This window comes from Arvicola amphibius, chromosome 3, assembly GCF_903992535.2.
Source record: "Arvicola amphibius chromosome 3, mArvAmp1.2, whole genome shotgun sequence".
Lineage (NCBI taxonomy): Eukaryota > Metazoa > Chordata > Mammalia > Rodentia > Cricetidae > Arvicola > Arvicola amphibius.
Genome location: NC_052049.1, coordinates 70,897,481 through 70,923,063, shown reverse-complemented (window position 1 = coordinate 70,923,063; position 25,583 = coordinate 70,897,481). Strand labels below are relative to the sequence as shown.

Genomic DNA, 25,583 nt, shown 5'->3' with positions numbered 1-25,583 from the left:
TCAGGGTCAGTTCTACTCTTCTAAGGTCCTCTGAAAGAAGAAACCCCAAACATGGCTTTCCCATGACCCCATTAAAAGACATAAACCTGATCATAATGGTGAGTGCCAGTGCACATTCTGTTCCTATGAAACCACATGCATGTATGAGTTGATTTTGAAAGACCTTGATGTTCAGCTCTATTTCTTGTACCATGCCTACCACACGAAACACATTTAATCCTCTGGCATAAATTTTGTGCTGATGCTGCTCCGCACAGCTACTGAAGACTACAGTAATTTCAAGTCTGGAATAAAGTTTCGTCTCTTCCACCCCACTACCGAACTTCCTTTTAAGGAAAAGCTCTGGAGCCTGCCCACTGTGTCCGCCCCACAGGGGCACATCAAGGTCCAAAGCTTCTGCAGCTGGGAAGACAAAATCCGTACTTGGTCATCGGTCCTACCTTCACCCGTGCCGAATGGGGACCCTCCCCCACGGACTACAGAGGCAGATAGACTCTGATACAGCGTTCGACCCACTATTACCCTGCAAGGGGCGGGGCTCCGACTGGGACAACCACACCTGGTAACCTTGACGCCCAGTTAGCAGGGGATCCCCAAATCACTTCAGCCAATCGCCGCGGGCGAGGCAAGAAGAGACGTGACGTCATATGCGATTAACTCGGCGCGTCACCCCCGACGTCAGCCTCTCCTCTGTCGGACGTCCCGTCCGGAGCAAAACTCCGGCGACTTTGGGCCCCGCCCCCTCGAGGTGAAGGGCGGCCAATGAGGGCGGCCCTGTGGGGATCCGGGCCAATGAGCAGAGGCCAGGGCGGGGCGCGGCGGGAGGGTGGGGCGGCCGGCAGCCGTGGAAGCCCGAGGTCTGGCTGCGCGTAGTCTATGACAGTACGTCAGCAGCGGGATGGCCGTAGCAGTGGCGGCGGCTGCAGGAGCCCGAGCAGCCGTGGCCGCAGTGGAGGCTGGAGCCCGAGCGGCGTCCGCGGTGGCACCCCGGGGAGCTTAAGATGGCGGCGGGGGGGGCGGCGGGGCTGCGGGAGGAGCAGCGCTACGGGCTGGCGTGCGGGCGGCTGGGGCAGGACAACATCACCGTGCTGCATGTGAAGCTCACCGAGACGGCGATCCGGGCGCTGGAGACTTACCAGAGCCACAAGGTGAGCGGCGGGCCGGGAGCGCTCCGGGAGGCGGCGGCCACTGCGCTTTCCGCCCGGCCCCTGGCAAGGCGCCGGTGGGGCGCTGGCTGCCGCTGCTGCCTCGGCGCCCGCGGAGCGGGGCGGCGGGGACGCCGACGCCGAGGGGACGAGGGCGCGGGCGGGCGGCCCCTGGCGGCGGGGTCGGCCCAGCCTGGGCTGCGCCGCTGCTGCGGGACTTTCCGACGGTACCCGTGGGGTTCCTGGCTGGTTTGGCCCACGGAGGGGGCGCGCGCAGCTACCAGTAAGGGAGCAAGGGCCGGCGGCCGCCCGCGGTGCGAGTTTTCGGGGGAAACGCCGAGGGGCGGCGAAGCCGCAAGCGAGGGGCAGCGGCGCTCCGTGGGGGTGAGGTCACAACTTGTACTCTCGGGGACTTGGAGGTACTGGCACCCCGCGTGTAGGCGGGAGTGTACACCGTGTACTCGGGAAGGCCGGGACACGGGAGCCGCGGGGAGGGGGAGGGGGACACACCTTGCACTCCCCGGGACTCGGGCGCTTTGCGGTGGGTTCCCGTAGACGCACGGCGTCCCGCGTGGCAGCAAACCGACACCACATCCCGGTGGGGGTGGGGGGTACTCAAACACTAACTGGAGCCGGGAATAGGACGGCAGGTTCTGGGGAAAGGAATTCTCGGAAGCTCGGCGTAGCCGAGAGGCTCGCCGCGTCCGGTGCTGATTCGCGGTTTGTAGAAAAGGAGCGAGCCTGAAGGTTGCGGGCAGACACGGCATCCTGACTCTCCTCCCGGGCCCCGGAGAGAAACCTGTGCTGTCTCACTCATACCATACTCGGAGCGCCTGTCTCTACTACTAAAGGAAAAGGCTCAGAGGCACATAACCCGCAGTTCCAAACCCAGGAATACTTTCACACTGAAAGGGGGGGGGGGGGGGAGACACCAAAAAGACATTTAACTAGCTGGGAGTACAAGGAAGCCAATTTTGAACATGTAGTAGGGTGATGTGGAGTAGGTAGCTGAAAAGTGGACACTTTGTCGAAGGGAAAGCATACCATATGTGGGACCAGTGACATTTTGTTCAGAGACAGAAAGAGCTACATACCGCAGGGCTTTCTGAAATAGCTCAGTGCTTACTAAAGAATATATTCCAGTTCATCTCATAAAACAGGCACAGTTCAGCAGAGGGACACCCAACTTAAACCTCACATACTTAGATAAAAGTGGAGAAAAGAATTAACATCTGTTGAGCTCCCACTAGTGCCAGGCACTTTAAATTCATACAGAGAAAAATAGTCTTAGACAGAGCCACCAGAGAGGCAGAAACCTGGGCCATCAGCGCTTCCAGAGGCTCCCACACACATGCATACACACGGAGGAGGGCCCAAACAGTTGTGTACATCATGGGAGTACATGAGTTCACATGACAGGGTATTTATAAACAGAAAAGGGAAGATTCAGAGCATACTCTTGGGAGGCTCCCAAAGAATTGGTTGGACAATGTTCTTCACAGAGAAACATATGGTGAAAAATAGTCACAGGTTTTGTGGGGGATTGAGGGGAGGGCAACAGGGAGAAGCACAGAGAGAAATACACCTTCTTAATTCCCTGGGAGAATATCTCAGATATAACTAGGAGACCAACCAGTATACAGCCACCAGGAAAGACACGGAAAGATAGAAGAAATGCCAAACCGAACGTGCCAGTAGCTACTCTCCACAGGTTCACAGGCAAGAAAGACGCCAGCACCAGCTTGGAGTGGGAGGCCCATCTGGGGAAAGCCAGATAAGGGGGAGGAGGGGGGTAGGAGGCTGACAGTGGAGAGAAACTCAGCCCTACAAGATGGAGAGATAAGGTTGTGGGTTCTAAGGGAAGGGCATAGGAAGGAATGACAGTGGGAAGAAGGTAGGTCAGGGATGTAAGAAGAGGAGCCCAGGCACCAATTAGGAAACAAACCAAACCAACCTGGGGATAGGAAAGGCCACAGCACAGTGGGTCAGGAAGTCACCTCCGGTTCATGGGACAAGGCAGGCAAACTGTACAGCTAAACAGTGGTATTGCACCACACGCTGTAGGGGACTAAGGAAAAGAGAAGATAGTGCCCATGATAACTGAAGTGACAGAGACACCCCAGTGTCCACTGCTTCCTTGCCTTTGTGTGGCCTTCACTTCTGCCTCGCATTTCCACAGGCAAGTTTAGTTCTGCGGGTGTTTCAAGTAGTCAGCTCACCTCTGTTTCCATGTCAGTATCTTTCCAGATCTAAAATTACTTCTCTGTCAAGCCTCTAGTTTATTATTTTTATTTTTTAACATTTATTTTAATTAAATGCTGAAGTCTGTGACGTTTTTCTTTACTGTCCTTAATGCCTATTTTTATCGTCACTCGTTTTCTTTTTCTGGCATGTAAATTAATGGATTGGATCAGTCACATGTCTCCACTTTTCTAAATGTGAAGCCTGGTAAATTAAATTAGCCTTAGAATTCCCGTTCTCCTGAAAAACTGGGGTAGAAACAGCGGTGTGCAGCGGGTGGGAGTGGTTGAATAAGCTGACTTAGCTCTTTCTTTTCGACACTGCCTTCTCCCCGAGTTAAACAGCTCCTGTCCTTCGCTTTGTCACTTAGTTAATACTTGCTTTTTTTTTTTTTTTTTTTTTTTTTTTTTTTTTTTTTTTTTTTTTTTTTAAAGAAATGCCTGTTAAGAGGCTTGGAAAATCGAGTCTACCTAAAAAGAAAATGACAAGCCTGTTGTAGGAAATGGAAGAGAATGCAGCACTAAAGGCTCTTCTCTAATGACCCTTCCTGCAGGGTTTGCAGGGTTCTCTGGAATACACAGCTTGAGCCTCCCATGGGCTGGCCTGGGTGACCAGGGCTCTCCACCTGGCACAGTAACAGTTGCCAGCAGTGGGCACCTGCCTGAACCCTTTCGTCCTCCGAGTAACTGCAGTTTGAGACTGTTGGTTTGTGGTGGATAAGGAAAAGGTGTGGGGTGGTTACTGTCCCTGTACTAGTCGAGGAGGGCACTCAGTAACAGACAGTTACCAAGAAGCTTTGACTTCATAAGAGATGAATCTTTAATGACTTTCTAAGGGCCAAAAGTGTCAAAACAAACTTTATTTGCTAAACTAAGCATCAAGAGTTCTTTTTGTCCACATTATTTTATCTGTTTGATTTACTCTTCTAAATAATCCACGTGGCATGGAGCCTCATAGAAGCAGAGTTAGGAATTTAGAAGCTATGATTTAGGCAAAGTCTATAATTCTGTAGCTATAACGGAGCACACGCTCTGAGCTCTGGGTTCTCAGAACTCATGGAGATGGACTCTGATGGACATAGTGACATCTTAGTTTGTTCAGATCACAGCTCTTCATGGTTTTATAAAACAAACTTTGATTGGCCTTCCCTGTTCCAGTTTCCTGTTTCCGGGAAGAACCAGGCTGGGGTGTCTGAGAGCTCCAGGTGGAAGGAGTGCTAGTTGTGGCTTTTTCTCTCCCTGTGAAACTGGAGCCCGTTTCAAACATGCTTAGATTGGAAATGCCAACTGGAAAGTTATTTTCATGATGTAAAGAAACTGTAGATGTTTTAATGCAGATCTTTGGGCTTTCCAGCTTTGTCTAAACTTAGCTAGATGACTTTGAAGTGAAAGGGCATGGAAGCAAATCCTCATAAATTACAGCTTTGTGCTCTGTGACTGTGTGGTCTGCCTGTGCTCAGCATATGTGAGAAGACCATATATTACGATTTTATATTTCCCCCAATGTCAAACTATATGATTAAAATACATTTTAGCTGACTTCCTTACTGATATACTTTCTTTTGATATTTTAATATTCCTCTCTTTTTTGTTTTTTTTTTTTTGTTTTTTTTTTTGTTTTTTCTTTTTTTTTTTTTTTTTTTTTTTTTTGGTTTTTCGAGACAGGGTTTCTCTGTGGCTTTGGAGCCTGTCCTGGAACTAGCTGTTGTAGACCAGGCTGGCCTCGAACTCACAGAGATCCGCCTGCCTCTGCCTCCCGAGTGCTGGGATTAAAGGCATGCGCCACCACCGCCCGGCTAATATTCTTGTATAATAAAAAGAATCTCAAAATACTGGTTTTAGATTTTGTTATTGTTGAGCCCACCACACTGAATGTAGGGCCTCACATGTGCTAGACAAGTACTCTACCACCGAACCACTTTTGGAACCCGAACCTCCTTTGGAAAAAGAATCTCATGCATTCCAGGCTGGCCTAGAAAACGCTATATAAATGACAATGACCTTGAACTTCTGATCCTCCTTCTCCCCCACCTTCCAGGTACTAGGATTGCTCGCCACGCGGCACCACCCACTGTTCGAAGTAGTGTCAGGTTGCAATCACGGAACTTCCAGTGTGCTAGGCCAAATAATCCATTCCCGACTGAGCTATATTTCAACTATTTTCAGTCTCCTCCTTTCCTTGTTTTGTTTTGAGGCACAGCCTTACTGACTTCTTAGGGCTGGCCTTGAATTTACTTGGTAATTCAAGCACACCTTGAACTTATAACTCCCTTCCCTCAGCTTTTCATAAAAATGTTTGCTAAAAGCTTCTGAAGTAGCCAGGTGGTGAGGGCGGCCCAAGCCTTTAATCTCAGCACCCAGGAGGCAGAGGCAGGTGGATCTTTGTGAGTTCCAGGACACTCTGGTCTGCAGAGTAAGTCCTGAGTCAGCCAGGGCTGCACTGAAAAACCCTGTCTCAAAAAACAAAAACCTTCAGAAGTGGTTGGCTCAAATATTACTATGCTTTCCCAGCTATAGCATAAAAGTCTAACATGGCTGTTTGGGAGCATAGATGTTCATTTTCCATCCCTGAAGATCAGGGAGCAGCTGCCTTTTAGTTCATTAATTCTTTAATCCATTTAATTCTTTTGTCAATTCTATTGGCTTAAAATTATTATTATTATTGATTATTATTTTGCTTTGATTTGTCATTTTAGAAAATATTAAATTTGAAAATTTTTTACAAGTGTACTTCTTAATTTTGAGTCAAGTTCATTATCTGTATTTTTAAAATTATATATTATTTCTAATCAAAACACATGATCTTAAATTAGTCTCCTGTGTCATTGTCCTTCATAAAGGTCCAGGTAGTGTGTCACTTGATCTTTGTTTTTGTTTTTTTTTTTTTTTTAGTCCTTGCTTCTACCCTAAGACTTTTCTTCCAGATAAAGTTTTCAGCAGTTGATTCACTGTTGGTTAACACAGAGAAAATAGGGGGCTGGAAAGATGGCTCAGCAGATAAGAGCACTGGCTGCTCTTCTAGCGGACCCCCAGGTTCAATTCCCAGCACACACATGGCAGCTCACAACTGTGTAACTCCAGTGGCAGAGGGTTGGACAGCCTCACATAGACACACATGCAGGCAAAACACCAAGGTGCAAAAAATAAAAGTAATCATCACACACAGAAAGTGATTGTCCCATGTTTTCTCCTCCTTGCTCCCAAATAATTATGTCTATGTATTTTCAGCCGTCTACTTTGTAAATCCTGAAGATATTCTTCGCCAGCTGCCACAGCATTGCCAGTGTTGCCAGATGGTGTTTACTGAGTTAACCATGAGGTTTCAGACCCTCTTAAGTCAGGACTCGATCTTCACATGCTCTCAGTTTCTAATCAAAGAAAGACAACTGTGTGCTCCAGTTCTGTACTACTTGAAAAGTTTATTCAAATGCTCGGTTAATTCAGTGGAAGGAGAGTGCTCCGCCCTGAACAAAAGTAGTAGCCAAGGAACCAGGGCACCCAGATTAGGAGGAGAGAAAAAGATCGTATGTGAAGGCTTGGAACATGGTCAAGAAAAGAATTTAAAAGGAGTGTAGAATTATTGGAGTGGCTTCCAGGGAGACTTACCACGGAGAGTCCCGAGGTTCAGCCTTCCTTCCCTTTGCTCCTTTCCCACTCAGGGAAGATTACAGAGGCTGTGCTGTCATGCTTGTCAGGCAGCTGGTGATAGGGCCACAGGAAGTCAGGCTAGGTCACGTTTGAAAATTTGCAGTGAACAGTCTCTTTACCATAAGACTCTGGAGTTGGCACCATCATCCAGCCATTTTGGGCTAAACATATATGGAATGTTTGAGAAGATAGCTCTAAAATATGGTATGATGGGTATTTCTGCTTTTATGATACAGAGAAAAAGCATGTAATATATCCCCAAATTTGACTCTCTTACACGCCACACAGCTGTGTAGAACATTTCCTGTGACCTAAGCAGAAATGTAGAAAAGCCAGTCTGGAAGATAATATAATAAATTAATGACTATGTTTCTACTGCCAAATTAAAGCTAGATGACATAGCATAATGCAAGTCAGGTCACCGGACAGAACTCCTTTTTCTGTCTTTGCCTTATTCATGTTTTTCACCTTTTTAAAAAATGCCCTTTCTTCTTTCCTAAATTTCTACCATCTGTAGTTAGCTCCTGCTGTGGTGTTAGGGCCCTTGTGAGTACAGAAAGCACTGGTTTAAGAGTTTACACTAGTACTTTGCCATCATCATCCAAGCCTCTCTCAAATTGCTGTGACAGTGTAACAGAAGACATGGAAGATCGTACTATTCTACATGCTGCTTAAAAACTCATGAGTCAGATCAGCACCTTGCATTGACCTCTGTTCCTCGGGCATTTGGCTACTGCTTTCATAGTAATTACATCATTAGACTAGCATGGATTTCTCTGTTTCCCACAGTCTTTTTGTTGTTAGTTTAGAAATAAAAGCCTTGGGTGTTAAAGGACTTGAGCATTAAGATTTTGAGTAACTAGAAACTGGTCTCGGGGACCACATCTCCACGAGACCAAGCGTCATAGGTAAATAAGGAACAGTGGTAGAAAAGGAGCCCTGGTAGAAAAGCTGGAGCAGCTTCGGTGAATTGCCAGAGGGAGGGAGGAAAAACCAGCTGGGTTAAGGGCACACCAGCAGGTTGGAGCAGACTGATCACCTTACTGAGTAGTTAGGACTTTGTTCTTCATGCTATGGGGAGACTGAGTGGAGATTTAAGGGCCTTTAAAATGCTGGGTTTGGCGTTCAGAATGACTGTAATGTGAGCCTGGAAGGAAGCAGTATGGAGTCCAAGCCAGAGATGATTGTGGAGTCTCTACGAGGCCACATATATTGGTCTAATGGTGTTTACTAGAGAGGAACGGAATCACTAGACCTTAAAAAGATTTTCAATGCAGAAGAGCAAGTTGGAATTTCTTTAGCATTGCTAATAGTCAAGTGCCTAAAAGGGGAAAGTCAAAAAAAAAAAAAAAGAAAAAAGAAAAATGGAGCCTGAGTTGGAGGTGGTAGGGAGGTAGGGGAGCTAAGGCAGTAAAGTACCATTTTTGTGAAAATTCATCCGTCTTCTGTTTAGTAATTAAAACATTAGTTGACTAGATATTCTATATTTAAAAATAAATGTGAGAAGCTGGGTGTGGTGGTACACACCTTTAATCCCAGCACCCTGGCGGCAGAGGCGGGCAGGAGTCAAGGCCGGCTCGGTCCAGTTCCAGTTAGGTTCTAGTTGGAAACCACTGGCTTAGAGACGTTTATGTTTATGTGGGTACTGTTAGCATGTCTTTAAATATTATATCTATTTATTTAATGTTTATCTGGTTATTTAACTGTTAGCATATCTTTAAATTTTTATTATATCTATTATTTGTTGTATTTTGCTGTATATTTATGTGTGGATATGAGTATCACAGGGCACACTTAGATCGTGGGATACCTTTTGTGAGTCAGTTCTCTCCTTGACTATAAGAGTCCTAGGGATCAAATCTAGGTTGTCAGGCTTAGTGGCAATTACCTTTACCCAATGGCCCATCTCACTAGCTTGTGTGTATCTCTCTAGGTAATAGTGTCATTGTTTCTGGTTCCATGTAAGAATCCATGCTACCTCGAGGGATCAGGAAAGATATCTGTGTCATAAAAACTCAGTTGGATTTTTCATAAAATAATAATAAAATATTAATTATATTTAATTATAAATAAAATTAATAAAAATAATAAAATAGTAATAAAAGATGAAGAGATAGGAACAACAGTTACAACTACCAAATGTATATTTTCATTCTGCAAATGTTTTTATTCACGTCTGACTTGCCTAGACACGGGGCGAGTTACTGAAGATATGAAACTAAGCAGGACACGGATAGCCCTTGCCATCACTAAAGTGGTTGCCATTTCATAGAAGTAAGTGAACATGTGTAAATGCACATGCACACATGCACGTCTGTGTTAAAGGGAAACTACCAAAAGGGAGAAAGTATGTGTGTGGAGATGAGTGGGGTCTTCACTTGTCACCTGCTGAGCCTGCTGTCTTTACCACACCCTTGAAAGTGTCCCTGACCAGGTGTCCAAGTGCCAAACATCTCCATCCCTGTCTTCCCACGATCAAGGCAGTCTAGGAAGATAGGCATTCCATTCAGCCGACCATATGTCTGTAAGAGTCGCAGGATTTCCCTCCCTCTGTCCTCTGCTGAGCATTCTCTGCTTAGATCATCCCTGCATATCATCTCAGTCCCAGCTCTCCTGCCTATTCACTCTCTCTAGGTGAGTCTGTCTGGTTCTGAGCATTTAAACATCAGCTCTATACCAATGAATTGCAAATGTTTATCTCCAGATCACACCTTTTTAAGGTGGGTGTGGTGGCTTATGGCTGTAATTCCAACACACAAGAAGAGAGGCAGGAGGATCAGCACAAGCTTGACTCCAACTTTGTCTGCATTGCAAGTTCCCTAGCTTAAAACTATGACAACAAAAATAACAACAAAAAACTTTATTGGCCACACATGGTGTTACAGCACTCAGAAGGCAGAGACAGGCAGATCTGAGTTTGAGACCAGCCTGGTTTACATAGTCCCAAGACATTGTTGAGAACCTGTCTTCAAAAATCAAGAAAGAAAAAAACCTTAAAAGCAAGAAAGTGCTACTCAACTGTTTTTTTAATTGTCAACATTTAATAGGCACCTCAAATTTGTAATCAAATATAGTTCTCCTTGACAGCTCGCACACTCACATAATTAGTTTTAGTGATTTTTTTCACCACTCCCCACCTTCCCTCTGGCTTGATTTCACTTCTTGATCTGGTACCACTTGAAGGAGCCCCGTATCATTAATGACCACATTTTCCAGTTGTCTGGAACTTGACTCATAGCTTTTTCTTTGTCTCCTCTTTTTTTGGTACGTTTGATCTATGACTGCAGCCATTCCCACCATTCCAGTCCTAGGCCCATCACTGCTCCTTAGGACCACATTCCTGGACCAGCAGCTGGTTTTTGCATCCCCACTCTTCTCCCCATGGCCTGTTGGACCCAGCCCCAGCATGGTCTTTAAAACATTCAATATGCCGAGCATCCCATTCCTCCGAGCTCCCCCCATTCTCCCCTTCACATTTTTCTCTCCCCATCTTCCCTTGGCCCAGTCTCGCCCAACCCTCAAGTTCCCAATTTTGCCTGGCGATCGTGTCTACTTCCAATATCCAGGAGGATTACTATATCTTTTTTTGGGAGTTCACCTTCTTATTATCTTCTCAAGGATCCCAAATTTATAGGCTCAATGTCCTTTAATTATGGCTAGAAACCGATTATGAGTGAGTACATCCCATGTTCATCTTTTTGGGTCTGGGTTACCTCACTCAGAATAGTGTTTTCTATTTCCATCCATTTGCCTGCAAAATTCAAGATGTCATTGTTTTTTACCGCTGAGTAGTATTCTAGCATGTATATATTCCACAGTTTCTTCATCCATTCTTCCACTGAAGGGCATCTAGGTTGTTTCCAGGATCTGGCTATTACAAATAATGCTGCTATGAACATAGATAAGCATATGCTTTTGTTGTATGATTGGGCATCTCTTGGGTAGATTCCCAATAGTGGAATTGCCCCACATTGGAGCACTGGACTGAGCTCCCAAGGTCCTGATGAGGAGCAGAAGGAGGGAGAACATGAGAAAGAAAGTCAGGACCGTGAGGGAACCTCCAGCTGGCGACAGATGGGGAAGGTGACTGAGCCCCACATTGGAGCACTGGACTGAGCTCCCAAGGTCCTGATGAGGAGCAGAAGGAGCGAGAACATGAGGGAGAAAGTCAGGAACGTGAGGGGTGCGTTCTCTCATGGAGACGGTGGGACAGAACTAATGGGAGATCACCAACTCCAGTTGGAATGGGACTGATGGATCATGCGACCAAACCCGTCTCTCTGAATGTGGCCAACAGCGGGGGCTGACTGAGAAGCAAAGGACAATGGCTCTGGGCTCTGATTCTTCTGCATGGACGGGCTCTGTGGGAGCCTTCTCAGCTTGGTCGATCACCTTCCTGGACCTGGGGGGAGTTGGGAGGACCTTGGACTTAGCATAGAGTGGGGAACCCTGATGGCTCCTTGGCCTTGAGAGGGAGGGAGGGGAGGTATGGGTGGAGGGAAGGGGAGGGAAGGGGGAGAAGGAGGGGCGGGAAGGGGGAGGAGGAGTGGAGGGAGGGGGAGGAGGAGGGAAGGAGATGGAAATTTTTAAATATAAAAAAAAATAAACCATGAGAAAGAAAAAAAAAACATTCAATATGATCATAAATCTTCCCAGGTTCAGCTCCTCATTGTGACTTAGCTGCTACAGATCTTTAACCTTGTTCTATTTCACTACTTCTATTCCAGCAATCATGATTCTTGGAGACAAGTTATATTTGGCATTAAGCTTATTATACAATTATAAAGCCAACATTGGGTTCCTGAGGGGAAATGAGATGGGATTATGCTTCAAGTATTGTTGAAGTCTGGGTCACAGTAACATTTTGGCTGGTTTTTCAGCTCAGACCCTTGTCTTCCATGTTTACTTAAGAGCTGTTTAAAATCTTAAGATTTAGGACGACATATTTTTTAAATTAGGTCTGCATTAAGTATTTCAAAAGCTCTATTTCAAAACAAGGACTGCATTATGCAGATTTGGGTGGGTTTTTTTGTCTTACTTCTGTTTTGGTTATTTTACTCTTTTTTTGTAATTTAGCTTAATAGCTAAAAAGAAATTACTACTTAAAATGCTGCATAGTCTTGTTTTTTCAAATCTGTAAAAAGAGGGTTTCTCTTCCATCTGAGGTTAGATTGACTCATGAGAAAATAGTAGATTGGATTTATGACACTGGTGTGAAAGGTTTGAGGCAGAGAAGAGTGTGACGTTTTTATTCAACTCCTAAGGAACCTGAACTTTGCTTCTGTCTGTCACTGCAGGTCATGTCAGAAACCAGGTGTCACTTAGTATAATTGTGTAGTAAATTATATAATTATGTTATGGCTCTGATGTATTTTGAGTACTTGGAAATATGTGGACATATATACATATATATTATAGATCTTGTTGCAACACTAACCTAAAACGGTAAACAGGAAGAGTTCCCTATCCACACCAGGTTTCTTAAACTTTCTCTACTCTTGACGTCTTTGTCAAAAAACTTTTTATATGCCCCTAGTATTTAAATATGAAAATAGCTATTTAATCAAACATTGATGATACATTATACACAAATCTACATTTTGTTTTAAGACAATTCTTTTGTATACATATAATTTTACCATTTATTAAAACAATCATTTATTTTTATTAATGTATGATTGGGTATCTTGTTTTTACACAAAGAATTAAAATCTTAGCAGGATCTTTGATACTGCAGGATGTAGACATCTTCAGAGTTGTCCAAAGTTGGTCAGTATTTATATTTTAAGACTGTCAGTGCCAAGAGCACATAGTAAAAAATGATAAGGGTATGTTAAGGCAGTCTTAGAAATTGTTGGAAATCCTACCCTAGTCCCAAATCAAGTGTCTCCGTGGTCTGTAACTAAACATTTCCATCAGTAAGAGCAGAAAACTTTTTTGCTGTAGTATACACTAAAAGCACTACAGTTCTTAGCATACAGCAGTTTTGAATATGAGCTGAGATGTTTCAGGTGTTGTCCATTGACATTGTGTGAAGTGACAGCATGCACAGTGCCCGTAAATATATCTGCCTTGTGTTCAGAGCCAAGGTTACCATGCAGTCATGTGTTCCAATGCAATATGAGTTTGATTTTCGTAACTGAAAATAATTTTATCACTGAACATTCAGAAACCTTTTACTATTGCAGATTTTTGTATCCCTCCCCCACATTCAATTACACCATCCCATATGAGAGGTCATGACCCAGAAGCTGGGGTCTATCTTTTTTTTATTATTTTATTATCTGTTTTGTTTTATTTTGTTTTTTGAAGACCGGGTTTCTCTGTAGCTTTGGAGCCTGTCCTGGTGATGTGGGAGGGTCTTCTGTTTAAGTTGATTTCATTGGTTAATAAAGAAACTGCCTTGGCCCATTTGATAGGCCAGCCCTTAGGTGGGTGGAGTAAACAGAACAGAATGCTGGGAGTGAGGCAGATGCCTTGGGCAGTCGTCATGCCTCTCCTCTCTGTGACAAATGCCATGGAGCCAGCCACCAGGTCAGACATGCTGAATCCTTCCCGGTAAGATACCACCTTGTGGTGCTACACACATTACTAAATATGGGTTAGTAAAGCAAGATGTGAGAATCAACTAATAAGAGGCTGAAACTAATGGGTCAAGCAGGGTTTAAATGAATACTATTTTTGTGTTGTTATTTCGGGTTTTAAGTTAGCCATGCTGGAGCCGGGCGGGATGAAAAGCAGGCCTGCCCACAGCTCCTCACTACATCCTGGAACTAGCTCTTGTAGACCAGGCTGCCTCTGTCTCCCGAGTGCTGGAATTAAAGGTGTGCACCAACACCTCCCAGCTCTATTTCTTTTCTGTACTTGAGTCTCTTTTGTAAACTGTGTACAGGGTTGACTTAAAGGATAAATTCAGTGAAACTTCTAAGTGATTAAAAAAAATCTTTTGACTAAATAATGTCAAAGTAGCTTTTCTTGCTGTTTCCAATCTGCCCTGGTGCTTCTTGGCTGGATGTAGACATCAGATTAATGTCTTTCTTATTGCTCAGATGATGCTCAGTTAAGCCCTAGAGCTGTGGTTCTCAACCCCTTTTCACACTTCTAGCTCCAAAAATATTTACATTACAACTCATAACAGCAAAATTATAGCTATGAAATAGCAATGAAAGTAAGATTGTGGTTGGGGGATCTCGACAATTTTAAGAAACTTTATTAAAGGGTCACAGCATTAGGAAGATTGAGAACCACTGCCCTAGTTTTTTCAGAAGTACCACTTGCTGCAAACATTTGATAAAAGCCAAACAACAAAGAATGAAGCTCCATCAAAACCCATTCCTAAATGGGAATTGAATGAAAAAGAAAAAAGGAGCAAACATGACTGCAACTAGGTATTGTGGAGGAGAAAGTTTATTATAAACATATGGGAGAGCATGGCCAGAGGCAGGGACCCTGGGAGAGTCCAGAGTGGACATGACGTGACCCTGAGCCTTGTGGGGGCAGGGGACCCAGGTGCAGCAGCCTGGAGGTCCAAAGGTACAAAGAGAGGGCAAGCAAAATGATTGGAATATGTGGAGGAGCAGCCCTGTCTCTGGGCTAGAGAGTTCAGGATGGGGGTGGGGGTATGCCCGCTAGGAGGACCTTGTAACTAGTGGAGTCTGAGGGATGTTTGGAGGATAAATAGGCACTTCAGCCCTTTGTCCGGGGTTTGAGACCAAACAGGAATGTATGGAGTGAGTTAAGAATTATTGTAATGCATGCTGTGTCATATTGGGCCACCTAGAAATATCTTTTAAAATTGGCTTATATTTTATATTTTATTTATTACTTCAGACACATATTTTATTTATTTATTATTTAGAGACAGTATTTCTCTGTATAACCCTGGCTGTTCTAGAACTCACTGTGTAGACCAGACTGGCCTCAAACTCAGTGATCCACCTGCCTCTGCCTCCCAAGGGCTGGGATTAAAGGTGTGTGTGGCTACACCACCACCTTCTGGCTTTATATTTTAAATATGCAGTGATTTGAGCATTACTTCTTTTCATGTGTGTATGTGCACTCACCCACACAGCTCTCCCATGTAGGTGTGTAAGACCAGAGTTTAACATCAGATGTCTTCCTTAGTTACTTTTCTGTTTTATTTTTTATTTTGAGGCAGAAGTGCTCACTGAACCTGGAGCTTGGTGTTGCAGTTAATCAGATTAGCCAGTCAGGCCCTGGGATCAGCTGTCTCCAAGCCCAGTACTGGGATTACAGGCACACATGACTATGCCTAGCTTTTCTGTGGTTGTACAGTGTCTGAATCCAGGCCCTCATGTATGTATGCACAGTAAACACTTTACCCACTGAGCCTTCTTCCCAGCCCTGAACATCGCCCTTTTACTAGTAACTAGACAAAACAAACAATAAAAGTCCACGTGGACAAAGAACTAGCATGTTTGAAATAACTGCTTAGAACAGCTTTTGTTTTTTGAGACAGTTCCTCTGTGTGTAGTTCTGGCTGTCCTGGAACTAACTCCCTTTGTGGACCATGCTGGCCTTGAACATAGAGATCTGCCTGCTTCTGCTGGGATTAAAGGTGTGTGCCACCACAACCAGCCAAGCAGCATTTACTTTTAGAACTTCAATTACGGATAGTTTGGAATGTTCATGTTAATAAGTATGTGTATGTCTGTAAAGTTCACTTTGCTTTGGCAGACAGTAGGGAAGAACCACTTTAGGCTATGGGAGGTATGCTGAGAGTGGTGTCTGAGGGGGCGGGCTAGCCATCTGAGTGAGTACTTAGAGGTAGAGAAGAAGGCCTTTATTTGGTTGCCAGGTGATACATACCTGAAATGGACCATGAACTGCCAAAGGAGACTAAAAGCTTAATTTGAGGGACTCTAGGGCAGACCAACTGTTGTGGATGACTGCTAGCCCTGGAGCCACCTTAATACCATTTTTCTCTGCTGACTGATACTCAGACTATCAACACATCTACCTTATCATTCCCCCTGGGAATGTCTGTGGGTTCACCATATCCTGTTGGCTTCAAATGCAAGTCAGACTGACTGAGTCCTTTATCACCACTTTCAGAGTATTCTAAAGCATCCCATTGGGGCTATTTTCAAAGCCATTTTCCCAGGCTTCCCCTACCCTAATCCATCTTTCTTCCTATGTTTTAAAAGCTTCCTTCCTTTTTTAAAAAATACTTCTTTCAACAATTTCCTTCCTTCCTTCTTTTCAGATCACTTTCTTACTCAGAAAAGTATAAGCCTCTAATTGTTATCACCTTGAAGACAGGCTTAGACATCATTGGTGGAAAAGTAAGGAGGAAGGTTGGAGGAAGGTTATTTAGCAGGGCAATACATTTTTTTGAGCAGAGACCTTGAAATCTGAAATTTAAATTGTCTTACCTATTCTGTGGCAGACAGAAACTAAAAACAAAGACATATCCAGGGCAGGAGAGCTTAGGCAGGAGTCAAAGTTTCTGTTTGGCTCCAGTTTCTGTCCTTCATTTTGTCTCCAGTGTCTCAAAGCTCTCTGCGGCAGATCTACTCATCGTTTTTCTGAAGATACTCTTGCCCTTGAGCTTGTCTTTCCTAATCAGCCTCTCAGGTGTCCGTTCTAAGTCACAGGCTCTACTTCCTTGGAATTCTTACTTTGTTTCCTGGTAAACTTAACCTAGTGTTTGATCATTCTCAGGATTTTCCCTCCAAAACTGTGAACTCCTGGAGAGTTGGGTCCCCGTGCTCTCACATCTCCCACAGCAGATGTGTGTGTAGGACACACATGTGTATGAGAAAAGTAGGATGAAATAAGAAGCTAAGTCCCTAGTTTCTGTTATCAGCTTAGTTATTAATGGAACACACGGACCAGGGATGGAGGAGAGAATATCAACTGTAACTTCTAAGTCTTCTGTATTTGGAATTCTGTGATTCTAATGGCAAGTAATTGACTAACAGAATATGATGTGGGAGAGTGAGAAGAACTGTAAGTTAATTCTGGGGCTGTGAGCCTGAAGAGCCAAGAAGCCATTGCCAGACAAGTCGGAAGGTTGCCAGGTTGGTCAGGGAGTTATGTTAGTGCTTGTCAGTCGGTGAATGCTTGCTGCCACAGGTCTCTAATGACTGTCCTGTAGGCAGTAATAAGCAGCCGTCTTCGGGGAAGACAGCTGAAGAATGGAAAAGAGATCCAGTTGTCATCACACCAGTATAGCAGGCCTACAGGGTGGGGCTGATCTAGAATGAGGAAAGGGCAGGTTCTGGCTTTTGAAATAAAGGCTGGTATCTCTTAGCACAAGGAAGAGGGAACGTGCAGAGAAGTTTTGAAAAGAGTTTGCTTTTAAATGGCACAGAACAGTTAGTAAACTTGATGGAGAATTTCAGCTGCTGCATGTGAGTCGGAGTGGACCGGCTCTGAGCCGCCTCCACGGGAGTCTCAGTACTGTAATCAGGGGAGTCCAGGACTGACAGAAATGCTGAGAACTTGGGAACATGCTCTGGAAGGCAACCCTAAATCTGCGCTCATGGCTGATTTACTTCAGGAAGAGGAAGGTTAGCCGTAGAAGATAGTTTGGTGTGAGATTTTCCTGGAAGCAAAGTAACCCATACTTTGCTGTTTTCAGGAGAGCCTCTGAATTAGAATGAGTCACCATTGATTGTGCTTTTTTCCAAATACACAACTACCTTTTTAATCTTTAATTTTTAAAGAACTTTCTTTTCTTACACCAAGAGTAAACTTGTCATAAGAGCATTATCATCCTTTCCCTAAGTCTGAAGTTAAATATTGCCTTCTGGGGGTAGACCCGAAATACCAGTGCCTGCTGTGATGCTTCCCGGGGACATTATCTGTTTTCTTTTTATAAATAATAACACCACCTTATTTCATGTTTAGTTATTCCCATGCCGATAGAAAATGCATTCTTCCTACCCTCTTTACTCTGTTTTAAGCCTGATAAGCGCAAATCTGCAAAGGTGTTTGGGAAGAATAGAAGTTAGGGCCACACGAGGCTTCTCTTTTTAGTTCAGGCAGAAATGAGACAGATACTACTTTTATTTTTGTTCATTGGGTTTAAATGTGAGTTAATGAGAGGTATTTCACAAGCTGATGTGTTCCTAGTAAATACTGTTCAAGTCTATAATTTCCCCGTGACTCTCTTAATAATTCTGAAAGCCTTCCCTTGGATCATAGACTGGGGAACCCCTGGAAATGTGGCTAATATTTGCCAATTTAGCTTTCCCTCCAATGCACAGCTCAGTGATAAAATGCTACAAGAAATTATACTCTCCTAGTAAGGGTTCTATCAGTGAACTGGCAGCCTTTTTTACTCTTAAGTGTAAACTAGTCACAGGCTATGGAGAGGGGGATGCAGAACTACTGTTGATTCCTAGATATTAAAAAATTTAAATGTGTGGCATTCTGTTAAGTGGTTTTTTTTTTCAAAGTTCCTCAAATTTTTCTTTCCCTTTTCCCACTCCTAAAAAGGGAACTATGAATTATTTTGAAAGCCTGAATTCGTGTATTTTTCTGCAGCTCATGTTGGTCAGTTTGCAGTCATGATCATACACTGCCCAAATCTACTCTTTGGTTGTGTTAACCATACATATGTAAGCAGCTCATCAACACTTTTTAATGTGACTGCATGTTGAAGTCAGCATGTAATGAAACTGTTTTCTTTCATATTGTGAGACGAAGAAAACACATAGATTTTAGGTTTAATTATTTAGTTCTTTGTCATAGTAACTAAAGTTTATCTGTTTCTTTTTTTTTTTTGTAGAATTTAATTCCTTTTCGACCTTCAATTCAGTTCCAGGGGCTCCAAGGGGTGAGTACTATCAATTTAGGAAAACAATCTAATTGTCTGACATACCTAAAGCTTTAAAATTTTCCTTTCATTTTACTCTCTGTATAATAGGTTACATATTTTGTAAGCTTCATGACTAAGTGAGATCTTCTGTCATGTTTAAGGTACTTGGATTATCTTTATGGAAAACACAATTCAGGGCCAGTTATAGGGTTTCTTGCATTTGAACCTTTTCACTGAAGATTAAACATCATGGCTTTATGGAAATATATTGTATTTACCACAACTAAACAATTCTATGCAAGTTAGTACTACAGTTGTTCATATTAATAAAATTTAGCTATGTGCTTAATCTTTTAATTTGACACAGTACGAAAAATGTATATGTAGAGAATGAGCTTTGCTAATATAGGCAGTTTTGTATGTCTGTCTTATCCTACTCTTGGGGTTAGCTTGGAGGTGGTATGAATCAAAACCAATAAGCATAATATATAACTTTTAATTAAGTGGACCTATGAATTTTGTGTTTTTAGTGGATAGTTAGCTTTATAGGTAAAGTGTTAGTGCTACTTTTTATGTTTTTTAGATTTGTTACTTTATTTTACGTGTATGAATGTTTGCTTGTGTTTATATATGTGCATCACATGCATTCGTGGTGCACTCGGGGGTGAGAAGAAAATGGCTGTAGTTACAAATGGTTGTGAGCCACCAGTAGGTGCCTTGAATGGAACCCGGGTTCTTTTCAGAAGCAGCAAGTGCTCTTTACTGCTGAGCCATCTCTTCAGCCCCAGTATTACTTTTTAATTGTTGCTATTGATAGTTAACATTAACAAACTAAATAGGTGTTTATTTTGTTTCCTGGCTTGAATTAAGAAGTTTCTATTCCTATATGCTAGCTATATATAGCATGGTCATTTGGATTACCTAGTAGCGGATTTTAGGGCCTCTAGAGAAAAGGCAAGCTCAAGGAGGAGGGTTAAAGCTTGATCACTGTAAATTACATACTTGTGACTTTTTGTAATATCAGAAATATGAAATTGTGCCTATGTGAATAAATGCAGTCTTTGCAAACCTTATAATTTGAAAATCTTTAGAACCAGATTAATTATACATTCAGTGTACTACTGAGTCTTTTGTATACTGCTTACTTGAAGGAGATGTTTGTATGGGTGTCAGCTTTGCTTCTATATGACAGCTTTACAATGAAGTCCTTTCTTCCTCCTCAGTAACTAAGTGTTCATGGATGGGCCCTAATTGAAACAAGCATATTGATGCTGTACTTGAGGTGCTGGGTCAGTGGTTTCTTTAAGGCTTCTGCAGTTCCCTGCAGATTTTAATGGCATCAGTAATATTTGAAGGAAAGCTCCCTGGCAAGCCTGAGTCATAGAGCCTGAAGAGCTCTGGCTTCCCAGGAAAGGGAAGAACAGCAGCACATCAGGTGCAGTCTGAGCTGTGCTGCTCAGAGCTGGCAGGGCCACTGCTCTCGTCGACTGCCGCTTTTCCTCTGCCGCTTTTCCTAATTTTCTCTTTAACTCAATTGAAATCTCAGACTAAGAAAATGCAAGTAAAGGACATTTTCTTAGGAGGCACCAAGTTAGACAAAGGCTAAATGATAGGGAATAGATCCTTGGGTCTACCAGACTCTGGTTCCAATTCAGACATGCTGTCTTCACAGAGGCATGGGTTTCTACAGTCTACCTCTTACTTACTCTAAAGGGTCCTGGGTACCACAAAGTAGGCAGCTTACAGAAGAGACAGACATTGGGCTTTCTTTTCCAAATACCTTACCTCTCTGCACAACTATCCTCGAGCCCATGTGTCCAGCCCTCTCTCCACTACTTATCTTGCTTCTACCACTGTGTCCCTTGCCTGAATATAGTTTGCCACCAATGTTAATTTAGTTGTACAATGACAGATTAACAGATAAGCTTTCAGTTCAGATTATCTTTGGGTAGTGAAGGAGCTCGAACACACTGTAGACTGAGGGTGGCATGTTTGGCTCCACCTTGCTCGCTCTCTGTATCCCATCAACACCCTGTCCCTTTTATTATTCTCCTGGGAACAAAATTATGGACTCAGCATTGTTTTAGAGCCTGCAGCTGCATTCCATTTGCCCTTCCCCCTTCCCTTTGCAGAGCTCTCCCCAGCCCTTTGGGACTTAGTAAAAACAAAGACTCATTACAGGGGAGAGAGTGGGTTGGCACAGCCCACAGGGAATAAGCAGAGCCATAACTGTGAGGGTCTTCTATACAGTGCTCCTCTGTTTTTCTTTAGAGTCCTGATAATTTAACATCGCCTGTGCTGATTGCTTTTAAAACCCTTCAGAAGTATGCTTACAGACTTTTCCTGTGTGGAAAATATTTAGGGTTTTAAATTGAAAGGTTTAAATTTAGAATTCCCACAAAAGATACTATTCCTTAGTGAGAGGTGGTGTTGTTTTCCATCAAGTGTGATTGGAAATGCGCCTTAACTGCCACGATCGTGCCACCTGTAAGCAAATTTGCAGTGTACTGAAACATTGTTCAGTACCCTTTTAAAGGTGAACGTATTGTGTTACAGATAGTTCCTGTTCGCCTGATGAAATTCATACTGAGTTTGCATGAATATGCTATTCCTCATTGCTAATTATAGGATCTTCCCCACTTTGGTAATGTCTATAGAAGGTCAGAATTTTGGTCTTGGCAGATTTGCTTTTAAGCGTATTTGCTTTTCCATTTGTTTGAACATGTTCTGTTAGGTTGATGTTGACTTCTACATAAATACAGACTGAAACATTAAAGTTGGCAGTATGTTGTTAGAGGGTGGGATCGTAAGAGTCATTGATTACTTGGGTTTCACCTCTTATAGCGGGGCAGTAGCTTTCATAGCAGAACATGAAGGCTGTGTCTTTCAGAGTCATCTCTATGGGACTTCCATGGAGGGGAAGGGCACACAGGACATTAGATGCTCAGCTGAGGATGTTTTCTATAGGGGAGTAGTTGGTTCTGATCTAAGTTTATGAATGTTAGGAACTGAATTCCATCAACGAAAAATATCCTCATTTTTTTTTTCAAGTGTGGGTCAGCGAGTTTCCTTCATGGGTCTAATCCATACCTGGAATACCTACTTGTAATTTAAGGTTACTTGAGATTAGAGGATTCAGAGGAGAATGACAACACAGTGTATCAGTTTCCAAAAGCTGCATCTCCAAAAGTCAAGTAAGCTTACTGAAAGCAGCACTCTTCTCTCTTCCCGTAAACACTGCAAGTGAAGCAGGTGACTTTTTCAAGGACATCTATTCCAGTGAAGTGGGAAAACCAACCTGGATAAGGTTATGGGGATTGGACATTTCTAAGAACACAGTTAGTGGGGGTCAGCTATACCTCAGGTGACAAACTCTTCCCGCTGCATTGGAGACCTCCAAAAGAGTGTTTCTGGGAAGTTCAGTCAGGGTTTAATGCAGTCACCTGTTTAGAAAATTGACAGCTAGCACTTATTTAACAAACTAGTACCCAGTTGACAGTTAGTAGGGTAAGTTGTTACTCTGCCTGCTTCTTGGTTTTATGGTGTTTTTTGTTTTGTTTGTTTGGGTTTGGGTTTCTCATATGTGGCCTCTTTGTGTTGCCCAGGCTAACCTGGAACTTTCAGTGTAGGTCAAACTGACCTTGAACTTAGAGTCCTCCTACCTCTCCTTACCATTCAGTGCTGGAGTTACAGGCAGTCAGCCATCTGCTCAGCTTATCCTTTTGTTTTGTGAGGTCTCCCCAGACTTCCCAGGCTAGCCTGGACCTTGAGATCCTGGCTTTGACTTCAAAAACATAAAGCATGCCCAAGCTTTGGATTAGTGTGAAGGAATATAGAGCTAGGTAAAACATGGTCTTGCTCTTAGAGAATTGTAGCTGACAAACACGTGTGGACTAACATTTAGGAAAGGATTAGTTGTAAAGAAAGGATTTAGCCAGAACCCTCACACAGCACTTCTATAGAGAGAACTATTCTGTAGAGACCGTCAATAACAAGGCTTTGTTTCTGACCGCTGTGAATCAACATTTTAAACAAAGGTTTTTGTGGGTTCAGAAATGGTATATATTAGCTATACATGATCCTATATACCTGCAATGCCAGCATTTGAGATTCTGAGGCAGGAAAATTTAGAGTTCAAGACCCACATGAGCTACTCATCAAGGCACTGTATTTAAGAAAGAAAAGAAAAAGGAACGTTCTATCTTGGCAATAGATGTATATTCTATTCTAAAAGCCTGATTAAGAACTGTGTAGTCACACAACATTTTACACACATAAATAGATGTGAGAGATGTGATAATTGAGGTAAAATCTGAAATAGCAAGATTTTCAGTAGCAAATAAAAGCCACATTTGCTGGCAGGTGGTGCCATTGCAATTGATTTGCTTGTGACTCCAAGGACTGATATCCAGGGAGTGATTGCCCCATGAAAATGAGAAATCATATTAACACTGTTAGGGTATGAGATTGAGGAATCCATTCTGACTCAGTTATTTATCCTGAGATTGCTAACAGGCCTGTTTAGTTGCTTACTTTCTGCCTGACCAGTTCCAGAGGCTGTAACTGATAGTAGTTTTGCATATGCAATTTTTAGAAACTGTCTTAAAACTGTTGAAGATTTAAAAAAAAAAAAAAACATTTTCTATATACTATGTATTTTGTAAACTGAAGGAAGCACAGTCACACAAACACTTTTTCAAGACAGAACAAGCCAGCCAAACAAGTTCTAAATGTATGCCTCCCAAAAAGGCACAATGTGACCTCCTAAATGGGTTTAACTGGTGACGTTAAAAATGCTTGAATAGTGCTATGAATTCCTACAGTAGAGTCATTACCTCCAAAGCACAGAGGTTTGGATTTTGTTTTAAAAAAAAAAAAAAATTTTAAGCTCTGAATTTAGCATAACATTTAGAAATACTATGCTAATTATTTATTTTACTTTGTAGGGCCTGGGGAGAAGATTGGGTCTAAAAGACTAAATTATACAGCATTTGAAATTAGTAGGCAATTTCAACCCACCCTGAATATGCTTCCCGCAGAAAGCCCTTCCCTTCCCGACTTGGTACCTGGAAAGCAAAGATAACTATCAGCTTGGAACAAGCAGCAAAGACAAAAATAAATCCCCAGCACTGCCATTCCTCTTAGATGATATGCTTTCTTTCCCCCTGCTGTTTCTGGTGTCTAGTCATTCTGCCCAAAAGCTGCTGCTGAGGACCTGATACTCTTGTCCATGGGCGTGACTGGTACTAGAGGACCCTTAAAGTTATATTCCCCTCAAATGGTATTGTTTAACTGGTATTTTTTTAAAATTTTGAATTTTATAGTGATTTATGAATAGAGACATTTATTTTAATATTTATATTGAATTACAATTTACATGGTAAGTATTTAAGGTTAGTTAATTATTTAACTTATATACGCACACAAACATTTTTTTAAAAAATCTCATTTTAGCTAAGAATATGAGCTGCCCCTAGACACTCATTATCTCCAATGAATGAAATCATAGTTTGAAGCTATTGTAAATTAACCAGCTTCTCTAATTTTATGTTGCCACTCGTCTCTGCTTTTCTTTCTGGATAAGGACTAGCCTCTGGGCTTTCTAAATGAGCAGAGGCAGTAAGCTAAATTCAGTATCTTCATAGCAGTAGTGTGGCTGCTGTTGTAGGCATGTGAGACACAAAGAGAGTGCCAGGAGTTCAGAATGGCGGAAAGTGGGAAGATGACTGTCTGTGTTTTCAGGGCCTTGGAACTATCTGACAGTGTTTTCTGACTGTAGCTTTGCAGAGACCTCAGTAAGGGGTACAGTAAGATAGGTCCCCAAAGCACAAGTGTGGAGAAGAGTGCTTACCCCACTCTGTTCTTCACTGATCTGAAGGGTCACAGATACTATAAATCAACAATTCCAGACTTCTCTCAGCACCATGCAGGCCCCAGTGGAGACAGAACAAACGAGCAAATGGGACCTTCAGGTGCCGGCTTTCACTCCTAGCTGACATGGAATACATTCTTTGCTGACAGAATTGTCATTGATAGCATTGAGGTTTTTGTCTTGTTTCCCATTAAACACTAACATTTATGAAATTGAGTCATCTCTTTTTCAGATACTATCATTTAGATAACACTCAGTTATTAAAGCTTGGAAAGAATAATTTTGTGCTTCAGTGGCTCTGGTGGCCCTATATACAGTTAATTAAATCGGAACCATTAGCAGTATTGAAATAGCAGTTTGGGCCTCTTTCTATGCCCAGTGTGCATTTATGACAAGATTTTAAGAACTGTATTTGAAGAAAAATTAATCCAGGAAAATAAAAATAAAACTGTAGTGCCCCAAATCTTACTTCAGACAACATTTTTCACATTAAAGAAAGCTGGGCTTTGGCTATGGTGTGTGTGCGCTTTCCGTTTTCACACGTAAGTCTTTTGAACTAGAATGCATCTCATTACCAGTGGGAGCTCCATGCTTATCTTGTCACGGTTTGGGGACCCCTCAAAGTATGCAGTTCTCCATCAGATCTGACTCCTGTTAGATTGGGTTCCTGCTAACAATGCAGTGCAAGTATCTAAGCTGATGAGTGAGATTTCATCTTTGGGGTGTCTTCCTCATTGTTACTAAAACTAGAGAAGAAATATCTTGATAATTTTTTTATTACTGCTAAGCACTTTACAAATATTATTCTTGTCTAATTGCTACAGCAGTGCTATGGACACACTCTCTCTTTCTGATATATGAACTGTTGCTTCAAAGTTGATAGTACTGAA

General features: G+C 42.7%; 1 protein-coding gene across 1 annotated transcript in view; it reads left to right on the top strand.

Moving 5' to 3' along the window:
• The first annotated feature begins 868 nt into the window (after nt 1-868).
• Ell2 (elongation factor for RNA polymerase II 2) overlaps nt 869-25,583 on the top strand; it is a 64,428-nt gene continuing 39,713 nt past the window's right edge. Inside the window, exons 1-2 of the mRNA XM_038322443.1 lie at nt 869-1,148; nt 18,792-18,839. Coding sequence (XP_038178371.1) covers nt 1,002-1,148; nt 18,792-18,839 — 195 coding nt within the window. The 5' untranslated portion in view covers nt 869-1,001. The remainder of the gene's footprint in view (nt 1,149-18,791; nt 18,840-25,583) is intronic.